The sequence below is a fragment of the Rhinatrema bivittatum genome, chromosome 15 (assembly GCF_901001135.1).
Source record: "Rhinatrema bivittatum chromosome 15, aRhiBiv1.1, whole genome shotgun sequence".
NCBI classification, from domain to species: Eukaryota; Metazoa; Chordata; class Amphibia; order Gymnophiona; family Rhinatrematidae; genus Rhinatrema; species Rhinatrema bivittatum.
In genome coordinates, this window is record NC_042629.1 from 45,650,148 (window position 1) to 45,662,793 (window position 12,646).

The following is a 12,646-nucleotide window of genomic DNA, read 5'->3' on the forward strand; positions in this document are numbered from 1 at the left end:
GGGTCCCGTCTTTTCCGACCAGGCAGGTTGCTTTTGTCTAGTGGCTTGGCTTTTGAGAGGCATCGCTTGAGGCGGAAAGGATATCCAGAGCCAGTGATCGCTACGCTTTTGCAGGCTAGGTGGCAGTCTACCTCCCTCTCATATGTTTGGGTTTGGAAAGTGTTTGAGGCTTGGTGTACCGACCGAAGGATACAGGCGGTTCGTGCCTCAATATCTCACGTATTTTCTTTCCTACAAGAGGGTTTAGCTAAAGGCCTTGCTTTTAATTCTCTTAGGGTACAGGTAGCAGCTCTAGCCTGCTTGCAAGGGAAGATTGAGAGTTACTCCTTATCTTCTCAACCGGACGTAAAGAGTTTTCTTCGGGGAGTTAAGAATTTGCGTTCTCCGGTGCGGAAGGTCTGTCCCCCCCTGGATCCTTTATCTAGTTCTGCGAGTATTGTGTGATGCTCCATTTGAGCCAATTCGGAGAGAGACCCTTAAGGATTTGACTGTCAAGGTTATTTTCTTGGTGGCCATCTATTCCGCCAGGAGGATTTCTGAATTGCAGGCTTTGTCGTGCAGGGATCCATTCCTTCAAATATCAGATTCTGGAGTCACGTTGCGTACGGTTCCTTCCTTTGTCCCGAAGGTGGTCTCTGCCTTTCATGTTAATCAGACTATCGAGCTCCCAGCATTTACAGAGTTGGATGATTCTATGCAGCATGCTCGGGAGCTTAAGCTGTTGGATGTCCGCAGGGCCTTGCTTCGATATGTCAAGGTTACTAATGATTTCAGGCGGTCAGATCATCTTTTTGTTTTATGGAGCGGATCGAAAAAAGGCTTAAGGAGGCTATTGGGTCAGCGTATATTCTCAAGGGCCGTCAGGTTCCTGAGGGTTTGCAGGCCCACTCGTCTCGGGCTCAGGCAGCTTCGTGGGCAGAAGCTCAGTTGGTGTCTCCGCAGGAGATTTGCAGGGCGGCGACTTGGAAATCGCTGGATACTTTTGCGAGGTATTACCGATTGGATTTGGGAAATTCGGGTTCCTGGTCTTTTGATGAAAATGTCTTTCGAGCGGGACTCTCCAGGTCCCACCCTTTCTAGGAAGCTTTGGTACATCCCAGGAGTCTAGACTGATCCGGGTACAATACAAGGAAAAGAAAATTGGTTCTTACCTGCTAATTTTCGTTCCTGTAGTACCAACGGATCAATCCAGAATCCACCCGGGTTGGAGGGGGAGATTCTTCCGCTCAGCTATAATCCTTTCAGCATACTTCTGTTCTTGGTTTGTTTATAACTTACCGTTCATAACTTACCAAATTTTTTACAAGTTTTTTGCAAGTTTTTATTCAGTTTTTTGCACATAATGTTTTCAGCTTGGGTACAGATTAATACTGAACTACTGCAGGTGGCACCAGGGCTTATCAAGCAATGTCAGCGAGGCTTTTCTCTGTCTCCATCTGCTGGCAGGGATGAATAAACCCAGGAGTCTGGACTGATCCGTTGGTACTACAGGAACAAAAATTAGCAGATAAGAACCAATTTTCTTATTTTAAACATGTACACGCTTTTTAAAATCAGTTTTGATTTTATTTCTCCTGGGAATGTTATCAGTTTGTTACAACAAGAACAAAAATTATATTTATCCAGAAAAATGGCAAGTCATGTTTTTCCATTATTTTCTCCCATTGTTGTTTTTGTTATAATAAACACTGATATATTATTTATTTTATTTATTTATATTTTTATATTCTGCTTTTTGCACTTTTTTCAGCACTTCAAAGCAGATTACATTCAGGTACTATAGATATTTCCCTAGCCCCAGAGGGCTTAAATCTAAATTTGTACCTGAGACAGCAGAGGGTAAAGTGACGTGTCCAAGGTCACAAGGAGTAACAGTGGGACTTGAAAGCTGGTCTTCTGGTTCATAGCCTGCTGCTGTAACCACTAGCCTACCCTCCACTCCTGGGAAAAATAAAATAAAAATTGAAAACAAAGGTCCCTAGTAAGCCTCATACTGCTAGGTAGACTCTTTGATACCTTTGTTTAAATACTTGAGTACATTTCCTGGGTTAAATTGTTTTGAATTAAACTGAAATCAATGAGCTTTATGAATAAGGGCCAAGAGCTTTTTGTGTTCTCTCCATGGACCTATGATATAGTTTGGCCTACATTAATCTAGCCTCCTGCTTTCTTGTTATGCTTGCATCTTGTCTGATAGTTTCAAGACTTGCAAAACATAGCCCCATGATGTTCTTGGCCTTTTTCTCCTCCTATCTCCGCACATAGTATTTTTCAACTGAGGATCCCAGAATTTGAATTTGCATCTTTTGTTTTCCACAGTAGGGATTCTACTCTTGATCAAAAAGTACAACTCCCTAACTTAGCTGGTAGGAGAGCCCTATCTACTTTAGCATGGTTGCTCATTCTCTCTTCTGTTATCATACTACCCCACTTTTATGAATCACTTCAGTTATCTGGGTTCACAGATAACTGAAGAGCTCTGCCCCATATATGTGAAAGAGAAAAATAAGCAGAACCAGGCATTAGGGTTGGGTTTCTGAACCAACTACATTGTTGTCACTTTTTTGTTGTGTTTAATTTCTTCATTCATCTTTTAGGCATTCAAAAGTTTTTGAAGGAGACAGTGAAAAACTGTAGCAGGGATGGATTTGTTCAGACTATCCTGGGAAGACGGCGGTATCTACCTGCGATTAAGGACCCCAGACCATATCTCAAGGCACATGTACGTAGTCTAGATCTAAGAAAGAATTATGGAAAAGTGGATGCATAATCTCTCTAATCAATCTCTTTTGGTATTTTCAACTTGACAGCATCTAGTGTGAATGAAAGGAAAGGACTTTTATTCTTGAAGCAGCTGGCCCTAGGGAACACGGATAATTAGTGTGAAACCTGAGTCAGTTAAGACTCTTGTGAAAACTAAAATGCTGACAGTTTGAGGATTCATAACAAGTGGAGATGAACATTAAAACATAAGATTTCGTTCAGAGGTGTCAATGTGAATGTTTTCACCTGTACTCTTGACAAGCAAGCCTGAATTAGCAATAACACATGGGTGATGTCATCTGATGGTGCAGACATGGACTCAGCTGTTAGGGAAGACTTTACTGAGCACTGTGGAAGTTTCCCCCCCCCCCCCCCCCACACAGTGCCTTCTGAGCCCCTCAGTCTTTCTTTGTCTGAGCTATTTCCATGGACTTATCCCAGTTTCTCTCTTTAAAACGTTTTGATTTTTGGCCTTAATGCTCTTTTATTGCCATGTTACTACTTCAATTCTGCCACTGCCTCAGCAATCTCTCAAACAGAACTCTTAAGTTCTGAAAAAAAAAAGTAAATTAGTATAGAAAAGTTCAAGACCAAGAAGGCAAAGGTCAGCAGCTTCAAGGCTGGCATCTGTGGGCCCAGATCATGACTCCTCCAACTACTACAGCTATGGTCACTGCACCGCAGCATAAGGCTGAGAAGCGGAGCTGCTCCTCATTCAGGAACGAGGTGTGTTTGGACTCAGCACACGAAATCTCCCTCGTTCTGCAAGCAGTTCCCAGCTCATCTCAGGTCAGAGTTGGCATGGCTTGGAAGTCTGAGGCGCTGAGAAGAATGCTTAAATGACATGAGGAACCCCCTTCTGGGCCATCTCTCTCAAAGCTGAAGAAAAGATCGGTGCCTCTGGAGGATTTCTGATACTCCGTTTTAGATAACCTGGTAAATATACTGTCCATCAGTGACAAGAAGGAAAAGGAACCAAGAATAGATGGCTTTAGGCTTCTTCAGTTCCTTTAACTTCCAGTGGATTTGGTGGCTATTCCAGTTCCCAAACACCTGAAGGACCAGTAGATGAGGATGTAGCAGACACTGACATCTTGCCTTCCAGTGGCTTGGAAACTGGATCTAAAGTACATGGTCCAAGCTTCCTTAGGGTTTGGGGTGGTCCAACTACCGCACCATTCAGTGGTGGTGGAAACAGCATAAGAAAATTATTCCTTACCTGCTAATTTTCGTTTCTATAGTACCATGGATCAATCCAGACAGTGGGTTATGTCCCCCTTCCAGCAGATGGAGTCAGAGAAAAACTTGAAGGGCGCCCCCTTATAATCTGGCGCACCCTCTACTTCCCTTCGGTATTAAGAATATCAAAGCTTAAAGAAGAGAAGATGGATGGATCAAGAAGTCCAAAATTCCAACTTGAAACAACGAACATGACGTATGAACTATGGTAAAAATCCAAACTTGCAAATTGAACCATTGAACAGTAAGAGAACCGTACTGTAGTTCAAACCCACCGGAGCAGAGAGGCAGTCCCAATCCCAGAAACCTTAGGGAGGGCGTCTGGACTGATCCGTGGTACCACAGGAACGAAAATTAGCAGGTAAGGAATAATTTTCTTTTCCCTGTACATTCCCGGATCAGTCCAGACAGTTGGATGTACCAAAGCTTCCCTATGTAGGGTGGGCCCCGGATAGCCTTGCTCAAATGACCTGATTGCCAAAGGAGCCAAATTACGGTGGCTGTAGATTCAAGCGATAGTGCCGAGCAAAAGTGTGCAGAGATTTCCAGGTAGCTGCACAGCATATCTCCTGAGGTGAAACAGACTGACTGTCCGCCCAGGAAGCCGCTTGAGCCAGGAGTGAATGGGCCTTGACGCCCAGTGGAGGAGGGCGGCCAGAACCGATGTATGCTGCCGAGATAGCTTCTTCTAACCAGCGAGCAATCGTGGTTTTAGAGGTCTTGGTTCCCTTCTTGGGACCGCTCCACAGCACAAAAAGATGGACCAATAAACGAAATTCATTAGTCACCTCCAGATAGCGAATGAGGATGCTCTTGACATTGAGTTTGCGTAGATCCCTGGAATCCTCCTCGGAGAAGGACGGCAATTCTACTGTCTGATCCATATGAAATGTGGAGATTACCTTAGGCAGGAAAGAAGGCACAGTCCGTAAGGAAACTCCCGAATCTGCCTATTTCTGTATATTTTCTATTCTCCAGTCTCTTTATAAAATGCTTGTTTAAAAAGCCATGTTTTTAAACTTTTCTTAAAGGTTTTGAGATCTCTTTGTGATCTGATCTCTAGAGGCATTGTGTTTCAAAGTGTGGGGCCTGCTAAAGATAAGACCCTTTCTCTCACTTGGGTTAGTCTCGCTGTCTTTACTGAAGGAATGTTTAAGAATGCTTTATTTGCCGATCGAAGGTTTCTGTGTGGGACGTGTACTCGTAATGCTGTGTTTAGCCAGCCCGATTTTTCATCATGTATTAGTTTATGTATGGTACATAGGGCTTTGTATTTAATTCTGTGTTCAATAGGTAGCCAATGTAATTCCGCCAGGGTTTCAGTTATATGGTCCCTCCTCCTTTTTCCAGTTAGTATTCTAGCTGCTGTGTTTTGAAGTATTTGAAGTGGCCTTAATGTTGTATTCGGGAGTCCTAGTAAAAGGGCATTACAGTAGTCCGTGCTGGAGAAAACCAGTGGCTGAAGTACTGTTCTGAAATCAGCTTGTTTTAGTAGTGATTTTAGTTTTCTGAGTACCATGAGCTTTGCATAGCCTTCTTTTACTTTCAGTGATATGTGCTGTTTTAGATTGATTTCAGGGTCCATTATTATTCCAAGGTTTCGTACTTTTTCAGCTAGTTCAGTTTTCTGGTTGTCTTTGAGGATTATTGGAGTTTGGATGATTTCAATATTTTTCCGTTCTAAGTGTAAAAATTCAGTTTTTTCAATATTAATCACAAGTTCCATTTGGTTTAGCAGTTGTTTTATAATGTCTAGGTACATGTTAGCTAGGTTTAACGTTTTCTCTAATGTGTCCTCAATTGGTAGAATTAGTTGAATATCGTCTGCATAAATGTAATGTATGATTCCTAGTCCTGCAAGCAGATGGCATAAGGGCAGCATGTATATGTTAAAGAGGGTTGCAGACAGGGCTGATCCCTGCGGTACTCCTGTTTTGAGATTGACTTTTTCTGATAATACGTTGTTGTTCTGAACTTGGAAGAACCTAATATTTAGATAAGAACTGAACCAGTTTATTGATTTGCTGTGTAATCCAATTTCTTCTAGTCTTTTTAGTAGTTTTATGGTTTACTGTGTCTGAATGCTGCTGATAAGTCTAGCATTATCAGAATGTAATGTTTACCGCTATCAAAACCTCTTAGAATGTTATCTGTTAGTGAGAGAAGTAGTGTCTCAGTGCTGTAGTGCTTTCGAAATCCATGTTGGGATGGATACAGTAAGTTATTATCTAGGTGTTCAGCTAGCTGTTTCTGTACTGTTTTTTCTATGGGTTTAGCTATTAAGGGAAGATTTGATACTGGGCGGTAGTTGTTCAGGATCAGGGGGTCACTGTTTTTTTTCTTTATGATTGGTTTTATAATTGCCCCTTTCAGTATATCTGGCATAGTTCCTTCTTCTAGGAATAGGTTTATGATCTTAGCTAATGTAGGGGAGAGTGTGTTAGCTGTTTTCTTAAGTTCAAATGTTGGAATTAGGTCGATTTTGTGTGGAGCTGAGTTTGTTTTTTTTATAGCATGTATTCCACCTCCATCTCGGATATCTCAATAAATGACGACCATTGGTTAACGTCTCTTTTTTGCATTTTAATTTCTTGATTGGTAGTGTTTGGAAGTTTGTTTCTTAAGTTAGTAATCTTGTCACTGAAAAAATTGGCGATTTCGTTACATTCTGATTCTGGTAGATTTTGTGGTGATTCTTGTTTGTCATTGGTGAGATTTGATACTATTGAGAATAAGGTTCTTGGATTGTTAGCAAACTTTTCTATTTTATTGCTGTAGTATTCTTTCTTAACATTAAGGATTAGTTGTTTGTAAAAAGCTAGATGTTTTCTGTGTTTAGTTAGGGTATCGGTTGTTTTGTGTTTTCTCCATCTTTTTTCCATTGATCTGAGAGTCCTTTTTGCATTTTTTACTTTTTCGTTATGCCAGGGATTATTTTGTATTGTTTCTTTTTTACGTATAGATTTGATGGGGTTTATTTCATCAACTATTTTTTTGGTTGAGTCTAATCATGTTTCCGTAGCAAAACTGCAGATGTTGTAGTCAATATTTGTTAGTTTTTCCTCTAGTTTGTCATTAGTTTTTCAATATTGAAAGGTGGTCGATATTTAAATTCTATGGGTTTATAATTTTGTTTGATTTGAGATTTAAGGAATTTTATGTTGGAATGAATAAGGAAGTGGTCTGACCAGGGAATTTGCGTATAATCAGTTTTACAGTGTTCTAAACAGTTGTAGTTGATGAAGGTGAGATCCAGGGAGTATCCAGCATTATGTGTTGATTTGTTTGTTATTAGTGAGAAACCTAATGCTGTCATAGCGTCTATTAGTATCTGGCATGTGTTTGATACTGGGTGGACGTCCATGTGAAGATTAAAATCTCCTAGCACTATGGTAGGTTTAGAGATGTTTAAGTTTGTTGTAAGGAACTCAATTAGTGGTGAGAGATTTAATTCTAGGAGTGAAAGAGATCATGTGTATCTTTGATTAAGAGCATGTGTGTATAAGTAAGAGATCATGAGTGTCTGTGTGTGATTGAGAGCCGGTGTAGGTGAGAGAGTATGTGAGTATGTGATTGAGAGCATGTGTGAATGAGAGTATGTATGTGATTAAAAGCCTGTGTGTGTGTATGTGTGAAAAGACAGCATGTGTCTTAAATGTGTGATTAAGAGCGTGTATAAATGAAAGAGAAAAAGCATGTGTATATGTGCGTGATTGAGAGCCTATGTAAATGAGAGAGAGAGCATGTGTATATATGTGACTGAGAGGAGAAAGTTGCAAGCAAATCATTCTTCCTCCTGCTAATTCAAAACAATCTCAGAGCACCTGGATATCAAATTTTCCCAGGTCTGCAGAACAAAGCATTTTGTTATCCTTATTTTTCATTATTGGGTCTGTGTGTCTGCTATTTTGAAATATTTTATTGGTCTCTAGAAATTTTTGATATGAGTTCTTAGATATTCCATTCATCAGCTATTTTGAAATCTGTTCTTTTTATTATTATGGTTTTACTGCTGTTGATTTTATATTTCTTGATTTGTTTTGAGGACTGGTAATGTTTCTCTTTTTCCTTTGTTACACTGTATACAGTCTCTCTGGCTTGTTGCAGTTTCCAGTTCAGTTTTTATCTGCATGTTTCTAGTTATGCTTTATGGTTTCTTTATTCTTTGTTAGGTGAGGGTCTGCACATGTGACTGAGGTGAAGTATTTCTGCTCACGTGTAGTTTCTGTGTAGGGCTCTATAGCAGCCTGGCTTGGTCTGTTTTCCTAATAGGAGGAATATTGGAGGTTTAAGGCCTGGGGTAATATTTTCAGTTTTGTCTTGTAAAGCGGTTACTGTTTGAGTGCTGGAAATTGGTGCTGTTTTGGTATGGGATGTTTACTATTTATGCAGTTTCTGTTCAGACAGAATACTTTTCTTTCCCTTGTGTCATTCTTAACAATAAAAATAATACTGGGCTTTTATTTTTTAATTGTAATGAGCAGTGTGTCACACGTGTGAGCGTGGTTTCTCGGGTGTGTCACGATGGGAAAAAGGTTGAGGACCACTGGTCTAAGGGGTGAAACTCTATGCAGGAATCAAGAGCGGGATTTGGGGGTGATTGTATCTCATGAACTTAGCATGGCCAAAAAAGGTGGATAAGGCAAAGGCAAAAGCCAGAAAGATGTTTTGCTATCTAAAGAGAGGAATGGTATTGCCCCTGTATAAGTCCTTGGTGAGCACTTACTTAGAATATTATGTACAGTTCTAGAGACTGCACCATCAAACGGATATAAACTGGATGAAGTTGGTCCAAAGGGTGGCTACTACAATGCTCGGTGGTCTTTGTTTTAAAGTGTATGAGGACAAACTTAAATATCTAAATATGTATACCCTAGAAGACAGGCAAGATAGAGAAGATATTATATTTAAATACCTTCTAGGTATCAATGTACAGGAGGGGTCATGGGATAAGGGTCAAAAGGGATAGACTGAAGAGTAATCTAAAGAAATATTTCTTTACAGAAAGGGTGGTAGATGCATGGAAAAGCCTCCCAGTGGAGGTGGTGAAGGCCAGGGCAACATCTCTCTTTTAGAAAGCATGGAACAAGCACACGGGATCTCTGAGAGAGTGGTAGGGATTGTAGGGCTGAGCAGTTGTATGGATAGGTAGATTAGATAGGCCAGGATTTTTTTTTTTTTTGGCCATCCTATTTCTTTGAGGGTGTTCTTTGAGTGTGGACAGATGTTGTATTTTATATCTCCCCTGAAGATTAGATTTAAGATTTGTCTTTTACCATTCTTAGGCTGAACGGCAGGCTGTGAACACCACAGTCCAGGGTTCTGCTGCTGATATTGTAAAAACCGCAATGGTGAATATTCAGAATCAGCTGGAAGAAACCTTTCCTTTCAAAGCAAAATCCCATGGACACTTGGAAAGCATGGAACAGGCTGACCAAAGAGGTATTTATTTTTTACTCCATATTTTAAACCACTCTTTCACATGCTCAAGCTTTGTACAGGAAGACCACTAAATTAGGCTGGACTTGTTAACACTCATTCAGATACATCCTGGTCCTTACAATTCATCTTTTTCTGTGTTGAAGGCAGCACTGCCCAGCTGGGAAGGGTTTGGGGGAGCTGAGAGGAGCCATGTACAAGCCATGGCGACTTACTCTTCTAGCGCTGGAAGTGTAAACTGCAGGTAGTATCCGCTTCCAGCTCTGCTTCTGACAGAAGCAGCGCTCGATTGCCAGGAGTGGGCGAGATTAGACCTTGCTCCTGGCAGGTGGTGAGATGGGGGAGTCATAGGGGTGGGTGGTGTGGCCTGGCCAATTGAGACAGCAGAGTGATGGAATGGTTTGGAGGGGGAAACTGGATTAAGATCTGAAGCTAAATGGGTTTGGGGGATGAGCTGCCGACCGTAACAGTTTTCAATATTTTAGGAGGAGTTTGGGGAGTTGAGAGGTGCTTGGCCCAACAGGGCCAGATAGGAAATTTAGAGTGAGGGGAGAATTGGGCTTTACTTCATAGCTGTTCCAAGCATTTGCAGCACAGCATGTATGAAAGGGAATCTGTGTATACTGTGATTCTCTGGGGTTCTGTGTTAACACAGCCACATTTTTCTTGTTAGCTAAGTCCAGACAGATGCAATGGGATAGGTCCTGCTGCTTTTGCTTTTAAAGGTTCTCGAATGAAGGCTGGTTCAGAACGCCATGAAGAACATGAAAATATAATCATTAGATATGATATTTTTATTTACTACTCTGAATTAAAATACAGTTTTCAACATTTACTGCTGCCGCTCCCTGCTAGTTCAAGACCATTTCTGTTTTTAATGTATTTGAATAGTGTCTTGGTATCTTATATTCGTCATTTACTGCTAACCCTCTCCTGTCCTCAACATGTGTCTGTGTGGTTACCAAATCATGGCTGCAGCTGGGTATAGTTTTCCCAATATCCTATAACATGCAATGAATGAAGAGGTTTTGGTCTGTAACCAGTCACCTGAAGCTCCAGGGAGGAAGATTCAGAACCAATGTCAGGAAGTATTTCTTCACGGAGAGGGTGGTGGATGCCTGGAATGCCCTTCCGGAGGATGTGGTGAAGACCAGAACTGTGAAGGACTTCAAAGGGGCGTGGGATAAACACTGTGGATCCATAAAGTCAAGAGGCCGCCAATGAAGAGTGGGTGACTCGCCAGAATGATGGCTACTGCCTGGAGACAATACCCTTATTAAATAAACATACACATGCTTACTGTGACTCCAACATCGCTCTAAGCTTCAACAGCAAGAGGAAATGTGGAAAAAAGGATTCGCACTCACAAAGAGGGGAGTAGCTGGCTTGTTACGGCGGTTACTACCCCAAATCAAATAAGCCTGATACTTCACTTTCAATGCATATACAGCATAGTTCTCTGCTTCAACGGCAGGGGAGAAGAAAAACTGATACTTCACACATCCAGCAGAGCTCTCTGCTTCAACGGCAGGGGAGAAGAAAAGAGGGTTCGCACTCACAAAGCGGGGAGTAGCTGGCTTGTTACGGCGGTTACTACCCCAAACCAAATGTGCCTGATACTTCCCTTTCGATGCATATCCAGCATGGCTATCTGCTTCAACGGCATGGGAGAAAGACTGATACATCACACATCACGCATCACGCATTTCCAGCATAGCTCTCTGCTTCAACAGCAGGGGAAAAGAAAAGCTGATGCTTCACGCATATCCAGCATAGCTTCAACGGCAGGGGAGAAGAAAAAAGGATTCGCACTCACAAAGCGGGGAGTAGCTGGCTTGTTACGGCGGTTACTACCCCAAACCAAATGTGCCTGATACTTCACTTTCGATGCATATCCAGCATGGCTCTCTGCTTCAACAGCATGGGAGAAGACTGATGCTTCACGCATATCCAGCATAGCTTCAACGGCAGGGGAGAAGAAAAAAGGATTCGCACTCACAAAGCGGGGAGTAGCTGGCTTGTTACGGCGGTTACTACCCCAAACCAAATGTGCCTGATACTTCACTTTCGATGCATATCCAGCATGGCTCTCTGCTTCAACAGCATGGGAGAAGACTGATACTTCACGCATATCCAGCATATCTCCCTGCTTCAACGGCAGGGGAGAAGAAAAACAACCAATAAGGGCTGTATAACATAGTCTGGGTAAAACAAATAAGCATGGGTGTAGCTTGCTTATTGCGGCGGTTACTACCCCTACTACCCCTAACTAATCAAGCTAGACATTTCACTTGGATGCAGCTCCATCACTGCTCTCTACATTAAAGGTGGGGGTGGAAGGGAAATAGAACCAAGAGCTAAGAGAAACAGATAAGTATGAGAGAAAAAATTTGTGAAGCTTGCTGGGCAGACTGGATGGGCCATTTGGTCTTCTTCTGCCTTCATTTCTATGTTTCTATATTCAGTAGATGAAGTTAGCCAGATAAATTGTCACCAGTACTAAGTGGAACACTGCCATTTAGGTGCTGTACTGAATATAGCCAGTTCAAGTCCTAGGAAGCTGGATAAACTCTTCTGGCTAACTTTTAGAAGTGCTTTCCGGCCCTGTTATACATTTGTTCTGGCAGAAGATGACAGGGCTTATTTCTGTGATTATTCAAGAATTTGTTCAGCTCCAGGTGGAGGTCGCTCTCTTAAATTGCCCTGCTAGGTGCACAAATCTCACCTTTCAGCTTCTGATTCAATAAATTTGCACTGCGGCTCAAATTGAAATTGTGTGCTTTTGGAAACAGAAGAATGCCCTTCCATTAAAAAGGGTGATGTCGAGATTGGATACAGTCTGTACCATGAGTAGAATAACTGCCAATAAAAGACACAATCTAAAGAAATTTGATTTGATCTGGGGTCCATATTTGCTTTGGAGAAAACTTTACTACTAATTTTATACCTAAAGATATTTTGCTTTATATTTAAGATTGTCATATGCTATTATCTAAACTCTGATTGTATTTGGAAGGACAGGAGGAAGGGAGGTAGGGAAGGGATTATTACTGTAAAATCATTGTCAATTGAGTGTAACACTGTGATTTGCCTTTTAACATTTTTGTAGTGTTTATTTTTCTTATTGACAACAATAAAAGTGTTACTTAAAAAAAAACCAAAACTGCTCTCTGGCATGAGCAGAGTTAACCAGAATATCTGAATA

General features: G+C 41.4%; 1 protein-coding gene across 1 annotated transcript in view; it reads left to right on the plus strand.

Annotated features, from left to right (window-relative positions):
* The window catches only part of POLQ (DNA polymerase theta), a 174,229-nt gene that overhangs the window by 144,639 nt on the left and 16,944 nt on the right, over positions 1-12,646 (plus strand). Inside the window, 2 exon segments of the mRNA XM_029578518.1 lie at positions 2,598-2,722; positions 9,288-9,444. Of these exon segments, the coding sequence (XP_029434378.1) occupies positions 2,598-2,722; positions 9,288-9,444 (282 nt within the window).